Below are 10590 nucleotides of genomic sequence, written 5' to 3' on the forward strand. Positions count from 1 at the left end.
GTTGCCAGTCTACAGTAAGACATTGTATCATTCTCAAATAATTTGGAGGATTATCAATCTCCCAAATTCCTCCAACATATATACGACCCAATATACTTGTACAAAAATAAGAATTTATATAAATATAAAACAAGAACATAACTGGTATGCATGTCACAAATAGATATTGGGTTTTGGACACTTTATATCTGCAGCATCTCAGAAATTTGTGTGTTTGGGAACAAAAGTAGAACCGTTTGACTAGAATGCCTTCTATATGCATTTTTATTTTCAATTATGCTACAAATATCATGTAGTGGTATTCCACGTATAAAGAAACCAACTTATGCCACTCAAAATCCCAAACGGCACTATCATCGTAACTGATATGGTTACAGGCTGAAAAGAACCAAACAGTGACCACACCATCGTTGCACGTAACCAGTGACTGAATGGTTCAACAATTTGTTTACTTATCGACGTAGAGATACAAACGGATCAAGATTCAAAGTTCTTAATCAAGTGGTCTTGCTTTGAGAAGAGATAAATCTACATTTCCAGTTCATTCGCGTGCAATCTATACGATTACATCCGCGTGCAATGCAAGAACTCAAAAGAAGCATCCATTCCAAAACAGTTCCCACTACAAAACGGTGCGACTATCAGAAGTGGCATGCAGTTTCTGCATTGAGTAATCAAATAACTGATAGTTTAAAAATATTATAAAGCTAGAGTTATGAAAGCAAGTAGATTATTATATTCCTAATCACTGTGTGCATTTGTAAATTACTAGCTAACAGGAAACAAACTTTGTAGTTTCAACAGTCACAAGAAACGAAGTGGATAAATTTGAAACCAGCATAAACAAAATTGACAATAAGTATCAGATATTTTTATCTAACATATCATGTCTCTCAAAGCCATGTCAATAACCAGGAGAGAAATATATGTGCAAAGCGACATGCACATCTTAACAACTTGAAAAATGAATCAATTTAACCAAAAATCCCAGGACGCAAATGTGTCCCATTTAATCAAATATAAATATAGGGGTGTGATATCCAGAACACCATTTTTTACTTCTCACACACCCCTTATTAATTTTTGTCATTTGATCATCTTTAATTCATCCAATTCGATGGCAAAAATTAGAAGAGCATGTGAGAAGTAAATCCACACACCCCAATATATTGTTTCTTAATGTTTTCATTCAACCATAAATATAGCAAATAAACCAATAAACTTGTCGGAAGATTGTTTATGGTTGATAGGTGCTTGTCTCCCAAGATACAACAATCACGTCTTTGTAATAGTAGCGCTCTAAATCACAAGACTCAAATGAACCACAATTGTGTTGATTATCACTCATATGGACTCAATGAGACTTTCTAAAATTTAGTGCACTCTATATATAATTATGTAACTAATAAAAAGGTTGTCGATTGATTATAGGGCTACCTTATTTACAGAATTTGAGATACTTTTCTGAAAAACAAGTGATCATTCATGAATACTCAAATGTTGCAACTCTTCATTAGGATAGACACATCCACCAAAATGCATCACTTATTCTAATTTCCATTCAATTAGTAGATTTAATATAATAATAATAATAACATTAAATTTTCCAACACAATCAATTCCCCAATACTGATTATCGATTTTCCCTAAATTATTCAATGACCATGGCATCATGTTGCATCAAAAATATTCTTACATGTTAACCCTTTATGGGATCTAGATGAATTTAAACAAGTAAAAACTCATTAACCTCTATGGAAATCATTGGAAAATCACATAAACCCTCCTTCCATGGCATCTACAAATAGGTGTTTATGGTATCAATTGCAAGAAGCTGAACCCAAGTTAAGTATGACATCTACTTGAACTTGCATTAAATCAACTCAGTTAAAACCTAGATGGTGATCTTTGACCAAAAAAATAAAAAAATAAAAAAAATAAAAAAGATGGTGATCAAGCATCTAAATAAAAATCAAGCGCATTACGAAAATATGGAAGAAAAACTTGGTAATAATAATGCCACAAGATAATTAAGTATTCATGATCAGGCTACATCGTAGCCTATCAAAGAAAGAACCCTAAATATCTTCCTCCATGTTGTGCCGCAGCCTCCTTTGCCAATATATAGTTTTGTTTCTATTTTCGTGGCTTCAATCCCCCTCCCCTTAGATCAAACATAAGGAAACCTATATAACCCACGGCAAGGCTTAAGCTAACCAAAAGACTACTAAATTCCAATTAAATCCCACTAAAATCCTAACTAATGGACTTTAAGTTTTATTAAAGAAAATAAAAAATAAACAGAAATAATAAAGCTAGAAATTAAGTTCTCTTTTATAATCCATTGAGTAGCATTTTCATGTCTTTGATCTCTAAAATAGTTGTTGTCTCATCATCTTACTATAAAGACTACTAAATTCCAATTAAATCCCACTAAAATCCTAACTAATGGACTTTAAGTTTATTAAAGAAAATGAAAAATAAATGGAAATAATAAAGCTAGAAATTAAGTTCTCTTTTACAATCCATTGAGTAGCATTTTCATGTCTTTGATCTCTAAAATAGTTGTTGTCTCATCATCTTACTATAATGCATGTCGTTGTGCGGTTAATTAGTCTACTACTCCACTAGAATTACTCTAGACACCCGAAAAGCTCGTCTTCCACTTCTTTTCGCATAACTCTAGTATTGAATGCCTATAGATCAAAACAATATAATTTAGTGCATTTAACCCATTCAAATATACAAAATCCAAAGGGAATATATGTTAAAAATATATGAAAATATGACCACATCAGTATTCAAGAAGCACCTGAAGTAGTGATGGTGATATTTCAAATGATAACGATACTTGTGCTGAACTAAAAACCATGATATGGATGATGACTTATATTATGTATTTTGTTGTTGGTTTCAAACATCCACGTGGTATACCTATTTTGTTATCAACTCAATGTCTTAGAATCTTGTTAGCATCTCAATATGTCTAGATGTGTTATGATGTTTATGTTAGCTTTTGGAATATACACTTGGTATATGTACTGGATGTTATCTAAATTATTGATCAATGAAAAGTGATTAACCAAATGATGAATCAGGGAATATGTGGTAATTGTTTCGTCATGAATTGTTCCTAATAGGTATATGATTTTGACATATGTGACACAAATTGCACCATGTGTCAAAGGAATATGGGACGCTTTCTGTCTCACTTATCCTCAATCATAGCATTCTAAGATCAGATTAGATGATGATGATAAATTCCTCACATATACATTTGTTATGTGACAAACTTATAGGTCATTGACTTGTGTGTTTTGTGACGTCTATTCCTTCACACATAAAGTTAATAAATGACGAATATGGCGTCATTAATACTAAAAATATGTGGCAAATGTAAAATTCGTCATATATAGGTGACGTGAGTGACGCCAGATTTTTGTCACATATAATCAAATGTGATGAATGTCTGTTGCCATTTAAGCCATGTTTTCTTGTAGTGTTTGAAGGCTTCCAGCTCCGCAGCCTCTGTTGTTAGATAAGGAGTAATTGGCAACTTTGCCCTCTACACCTCCGCCAGCTTTCGATGAGCATCCCATCCGTCATGGTGACCCTAGCTAGCTAAACATTCGATATAGCCCTGATCGTACCCCTCAGAGTACTTCCGAGCTGACACTGTCTTAAACAATGCGCGGACCTTTGCCAGCTCTGCTGGATGGCTTCAATATGCATCTCATTTTTCAAGCTTGCTTCTCAATGGGTCTCATCCAGTTTTGATTGGAGGGTTGCTCTGTCGGTCGATCTGCTGCAAGTGTACACCCCGCGTCGTCTTTGGCCCTCAACGACTGTGTAGATTCAGCCTCAAGACGAGCCACATGCGCTACTCAGTCACTGGCCCTCTTTTCTTCACAATGCAACCACTCTGACAAACCACATTAGAAGTTTCTCCAGATTTGCGTTCCTTTCCTGCAACTGACTTTTCTACTAAATCCGATGGGCCAACTCAGCCTTGTAAGCCGCTTCTACCTTGAGGATCTTGCTCGTATGGCTCTGGAGCGCAACCTCTGTCTAGGCATTGGCCTAGGAAGAAACATCCAGGACAGGTCATGCATTGGAGTCAAATTGTAGAAGGATTGAAGAAATCAAGCAAGATAGTGAATAAGGGCTAGAAAATTTTGAACAAATGATGTGGTAAAGAGTCCAAAAGTGGTAAAGAGTTCAACACTTTTGGAACAAGAAAGATTTGTGAATTTTTGAGAAGATAAATCAAGAGATCCGAGGATATTTAATGAAGATATATCGGAATCACCCAACCTTGAATGTGGATCGTCGCGTCTTGAGATTAGCAAATCCGACAATTGAATTTTACAGGAGAAAAGAATGGACAAAACTTCATTATTTACGAGCACACAACTAAGACAATCCTCATCATTGTTACATTATGGCATGATTCACCAGGTAGAGCGCTCAAATGTGGAACGTCTCAATGTTCAAGAAGTTCGCAAGGTTCGAAGCCAAGATGCCACGTGTCTAAAGAAGGAAAATGTTACATATTTTGACTTATTCTCCAAGTTATGATCTCTAGGTAACTATCCATCCTCAAGGGGAACAAGTCGGTGTACATACATAGTCAGAAGTCCAGTCATGGACTCAACAGTCTCCGCTGCGGAGCTGATTAAACGGAGCAGCGATGCCACCATCATCCTGTTTTAGAATCAATGGGCGAAGTCCAATGACTTCCCTGAGATTGACCATGCTTGTTCTGCAAGATACAGAAATCTAATCCAGCAAAAAATCAGGGGGTTTCTTGTAATCTTGGTGTCCTTACAATCTAAGGATTGACGTGCGCTGCAAGTAATAACAATTCTAAGAAGATGCAACCTACTTCCTAGATATTTTATGGGATTCTTCTGGTTTAATAAGGATTCTACTATCTTAAAAGGTCCTATCTCAACTGGTATAAATATACCCTTCTAGGATTTATCTCTGGTAACATAATCTCTGCACACTTATTCTCTTGACCACTGCTTGATGTCAATATTGCTTACTAATTTGATAGTCGGAGAGCCTTCACACCCCTCCCCCCACTGTCCTTGGCTTACTCACGGTTGTGTGTTCATTATAGATAAACGAGTTTGAGCATCTAAACCTCTTATGACAGTGTGCAAAATTGATCATAACATCTATAATAAAATAAATCAGACTCACTTACCAAAGAAATTTTTTAAAGTGTCCGATATTCAAGCAGGTACTTCATGAGTCATAAAATAAGTGGAGGAACACGGAAAGATATATTATTTCCTCTACTTGTATTATGATATTTAGAGTACCACTTAAATACCTGATACTTGAAAAAATGTCACCAATTAATTACCAAACCAATGATACAAGGTGAGATGAATCTTCACTTGAAAAGATAGGAATTAGTTATGTAGCTAATTTGTTTTGAGTGCAAGTAGGAGATTGTTGGAAGTATGCTTCATAACTTATTAAGTTGTAATTAGCTTCGAAAATGCTTCAAGTATTAAGACACCTTTTCGACGCTGTTTCTTTTTTTATTTTATTTTTTTTATTTTATTTATTATAAATTTTGCCTCACTGTTTATTATCCTTTTAACATTTTTGATACATACACATATCGGTAAATCGTGGCACCGCTATTTTTCATATGATTTTGCGAGGCCTATTCCGTAATGTATTTTAAGGATTCAAATCATTTATTTTTTAGGTCTTCTCTCAAAGAGCACCCTAATCTGAAACTGCATGACTACTGAGTTAAGGGTATGAGTTTCTTACAGTATTGTATTCATTCGTTTTTCTTTACTACGAATGAATATCTTATGGTTTTGTATTTGTCTAATTTTCCCGTCTTATGTATATACATATTTTTCTACCTAAATATATGAGAAGCAAACTAAAGATGATCAAATCGAGCGTGATTAGAAAGAACTGGACTTGGCTACTGCAAAATTCAGTAGTGAAGTTAAATCCGATTAGAAAAGTCTGTTACATGCGCAAGACGGAGAAACTAGTGATCATGCACTATATTGTGGATGGTTGAAAATGTATACAATTACGTCCAAAAATAAAGTGTGGATCGACAATTACTTATAAATCCACCTCCCACTTCAGCAGACAGCAGTACAATATGATGGAACCCTACCCTGGTGTCTAGGTTTTAATGCAACGACACAAGGAATCAGCAACAGCTAGTCATGCAACTGCTTACCCATTCTGAAATTTATACAACCACACCAACTTTTTTCTAAAAAGGAATGCCATCTCTCTCGGCAAGGGGTACAAAATAGCCATAGGAAGGCAATATGTTTTTCACCACAGTATATTTTAGTGATCCATCGAATAAACTAAAACCCCAAAACTAATCATTTTGGAGTTTGAACTTTGGACTAACAAATACGCATGCATATTCATGACATGTATAATTTTCAAATTAAACTAACTCCAATAATAAGAGAAATTATCGTTTGGTACTAGAATCTTATTAACCCAAATTCATATGTTTTATAACATGTTACATGTGAACTAATAATTTTATGCGTTGTTGTTATGAGTTCAAACAAATATTTTTTCAAGGACAATTATACTAAATTAATACCAAGAGTTGGTCTTTGATGAAAAAATAACAATCAAGAGTTGGGTTCTCATCCCCTTTTAAAAAAAGAAAGAGGGGGGACTTCAATATGTTATAGTTGTTATACAATAAGGTTCCTCATATCAAAGGTACGAAAAATATTTAACAAGAACTTCTAGCCATACTCATTATCTTCCAATTTCTTAAACCTCTGCCACCAGTATATGATTATTTGGTGTAACTAAGGCATGGATATATGCGATTACACACCCCCATAGTGCTTATTCTCCAATCAAATACATGTAAATTAACAAGGGAACCCTTGAAAATGGTACCCCCAAAAGAAAGCCCTGCTACACAAAGCACAGCTCAAAAAAAAAAGGAGGATCCCGTAAAAATAATGGGTTGCTAGCTGCTAATTACAAAACCAAAATACATACAACATATTATACAAAACAAAATCCCAGGTCACCTTGACCGATAAAGGAAAATACTGAGCTCCTGGCCGATACTCTCCTCTGGATCAATCAAATGAAAGGACTCAGAATTAGCTGAACCACAAACTCGCTGAAAATTGGCTCTCAGGTACATAATCTCATCACCCTCCCTATAATTATTCAGCTCTTTATTCCCATTAATAATCCCAGCACCCACCACAACTGATCCTATCAGCCTCAGTGCTTCCATGTCATGCTTTGAAGGCTTGCGCTTGATTGCATACCCAGCTTTTTTACTATTGCAATACATGGTCCATACAGGCGTGGCCAAAAGAGAGTTAGAAGAACTATTTGGATCAGTAGCTGCCTCGAGCGCTATTCTAAGAAACCCACCTTGCATTTCTTTGGCTAGAACGGTTGTGGGCAAGGCTAGCTCGAGAAGGAGAATTGGGTTGGACTGGGAGGTTGTTTGGATACAGAAACTGACTTTCCCTCTTCGGTATCCGAATATGGTGCCGATTATGACGTTGTTGGAACAAGCAAAGCTTGGCTGGGGACAGTAGTATCTGTTGACGTGGCTTTGTTGTTTGGTGTCTAGATTTTCTTGATGATGATCATCTTCTACGAAGGTGCAATTGCAAGTTGGGATTAGAACTTCGATGAGAGAGCGAAGAAACCGCCATGACCGGACTTGTTTTTGGCAGTCAACGGTGGTGACGCCGGTGGTTATGGTGGTGGCACCAACTCTAGGGTAGGCCATGGGGATTTTTATGTGGGAATTGTATGTGAACCAGAACCAAAGGACTTATTCTTTTGGGTGGTTGAAGATGGTGTAAAGGGCTCTAGGGCGTTTATATAGCGAAAAGTTGTCTTGTCTGTTCCCTCGTCTATTTTATTATGCCGAGTACGTGTGTTCTCGCTTAGCCGTTTAACAAAAGCAGGAAAAGGACTTTAAAGTCTTTAATGCTCTCCAAAAGCAGTCCTCTCAGTTCATCGGTCACATGTGGGGTTTGCTCATAAGAAACTAAATGTTTTTATTCATTCCGTAATTAAAAAAACACATATTTAATATCTGAGCAAAAACAATTAATAATAAAAAGTCGGAGCATCCAATTGTGACTATATTTCCATGATGATGCATGAGAAAGTGACATTGGCACGTAATTGAACAGAGTAATTTATTTAAACAAATTCATATTGACCAAGCCCCATGCCACATAATATGATGACCTATTAAGCAAGATCTTTGAAATCTGTTTTACGATGTATTGTTTTCTTGTTATTATATCAACCCATCTGTATACTTATATATAAGCAAAAGGCTCTTACAGATTGAATATTCAAAAACCACTTCAAACAAAGAAGCATTGTCAAGCTAGAGAAAAATCAAAGAAAAAACCTATTGTTGTGGATTTAGTATTTGGCCTTGGGATTAGTAGCAATACTTCTTGATCTCTTTATTCTCTTTCTTTTCATGTTCCTAGTAGTGATCGCTCTCTCGTTTTATTGAAGAGAGCCTTTGTGATAGTGATTAATCATTCCTTCTAAGGAGAAGAGCATTTTTGTAGCGGTTATGATTTACTGCTCAACCTCGAATCTTGAAGCGATGACTTTTGTTCCAACCTGAATTGTTGGTTTTGCAGTTTATGTGTTTAGATAGAACTATAAATAGGAAGCGACGTTTGTTGGAAGTGACTCTGTTTGGGTCTGAAATCATGGATCTTAGTTGACAAGGAATTAGCCTAAAAGGAATGTTGCGAGTCTCAGCCCGACGGTGAAATACTCATCCCAGTAGAGAGATACTAGTAGTTTTGGTTAAGTTCGAGGTGAATTGGGATTGCTTAAAAGGTTAGGATTGGATTGTGGTTTGGTTGAGTCATAACCTTATCTTCAGGTTATAGAACCCAAAACTACTAGCATCTCTTTCATATAGTTGAGGCTACCGAACCTGGTGCAGAAGACCTCGAACTTCACGGTGATTTGCATAACCTTATCTTCAGGTTATAGAACGTAAGACCGAGAGTGTTCCTTCCTCGACCGAATTTTTCCAGTTCAGGAGTTAGTAGAACATTTCACTACGTACTCCACATTCAAGACATTCGTCTGACCAAGCTCGGTGACGAATTAGGAAACCTACATCAACATTCAAGCCACTAAAGAACGTAGTTAGCTTTTAGTTACTTCGACTAGCGCCACGTAGATTGTGTAACTTTTTAGACCAACTGACTCATAGCAGGGTTTTTTTTTAATTTTTTTTATTTATTTACTTTTGTTTTATGATTGCAAGATTATCAAAAGGTGTTGCAGTTTTTCCCTCGTAATGTTGTTGCACTGGTTTGAGGGATAACCATGTTTTCTTGTTGCTAGTCGTTGCTAAGTTTTCCTGTGATATGATACGATGTTTATGTTGTGTGTCTTGATGGTGTTGTGCCCAGCTTATAGGATTCAAACCTTGTGAGTTTATATTTCCTGTTGGTTAGATATGATCGTATGAGTCTCTTGTTGCGGAGGAATCATACTTCTAATTAGTTTATTTTGTGTTGTGTTGTGTTTTTCTTTTTTGGTTTTTTAATGGTTTGTTGTCTATTTACCTAAAAAAAGACTGTGAAGACACTTCGTGATGTCTCATAGTAGGGTTTATTTGCAAAAGGAACTTCATCTTTTACAATTTCATTAGAAGATGATGTAAGACTTTTATCCTCATGAGTGTTATCTTTCTGTTTGGTTGGATGTGGTTTTGTGCCTAGATTTTGTATTGTCTTTTTTTTGGAACATTCTAATGATATTATATTCCTAAGATTTCTTGTTTGATTTGTTTAATGAAATTTTATCCTACCTTAAAAAAAAAAAAAAAAAACTCTTTAAAACATCATTGATAACTAATGCTCAAGAGAAGCACATTTACTATTTCAGGAAAAAGAATAAAAATAAATTAAAAGACTTTATTACTTTAGAATAAAAGTAGTATAATCCTTATGGCTCTTCACTTATGATTAACGAACCTTTATCGTCCGAACATCATTATTGGGACTGTTCATTCTCTTTATCATCATTTAAAGACTATATCTACAAAAAAAATTTCAATTTGGAGATCGTTTAGTCATTCATACATGTTAAACCAATCAATAGTTTTGGTAACAAGCAACATCATCATGATAAACCTTTTATTTATTTTATGCATGTGAATGGCTAAAAGATCACCAAGTTGAATAATTTTTTACAGACATAATCTTTAATGATGATAAAGAAAATGAACGATTTGATTATGATGTTTGGACGATTAAGGTTCGTTACTCGTAAGTGGGAGACAAGCACAGTTCTAGAAATAGGTGGCGCTAGGCAGCTGGTCACCACGCCGAATAATCTATAGGCATTTAGAAATTAAGAAAAGGTGCCTAAACCTGCATAGGCGCCAGCCTAGGCTGCTTAGGCACCCACCTAGACTGTCCAAACCCGCTTAGGTAGTGAATCTTGCTTAGACAGAAGATAGATAACTTTTATTTCACATTTTATTTTTTAATAAATTGTAAGACACTTGTAAATACTTGAATAAACACCCAT

General features: G+C 35.5%; 1 protein-coding gene across 1 annotated transcript; it reads right to left on the reverse strand.

Annotated features, from left to right (window-relative positions):
* Window positions 1–6753: 6753 nt before the first annotated feature.
* LOC137714510 (protein MIZU-KUSSEI 1) lies at window positions 6754–7874 on the reverse strand. The gene has a single exon (XM_068453712.2). It carries the CDS (start codon window positions 7787–7789, stop codon window positions 7061–7063), a length of 729 nt encoding a protein of 242 aa, XP_068309813.2. The 5' UTR covers window positions 7790–7874; the 3' UTR covers window positions 6754–7060.
* Between the last annotated feature and the right edge of the window lie 2716 nt (window positions 7875–10590).

The sequence above is a fragment of the Pyrus communis genome, chromosome 15 (assembly GCF_041283825.1).
Source record: "Pyrus communis isolate YQ-2024b chromosome 15, ASM4128382v1, whole genome shotgun sequence".
Taxonomy (NCBI): domain Eukaryota; kingdom Viridiplantae; phylum Streptophyta; class Magnoliopsida; order Rosales; family Rosaceae; genus Pyrus; species Pyrus communis.

Bases quoted from the DNA above. Each gene is read 5' to 3' on its own strand.
- LOC137714510 (XM_068453712.2), bottom strand. From the start codon at position 7,789: ATGGCCTACCCTAGAGTTGGTGCCACCACCATAACCACCGGCGTCACC.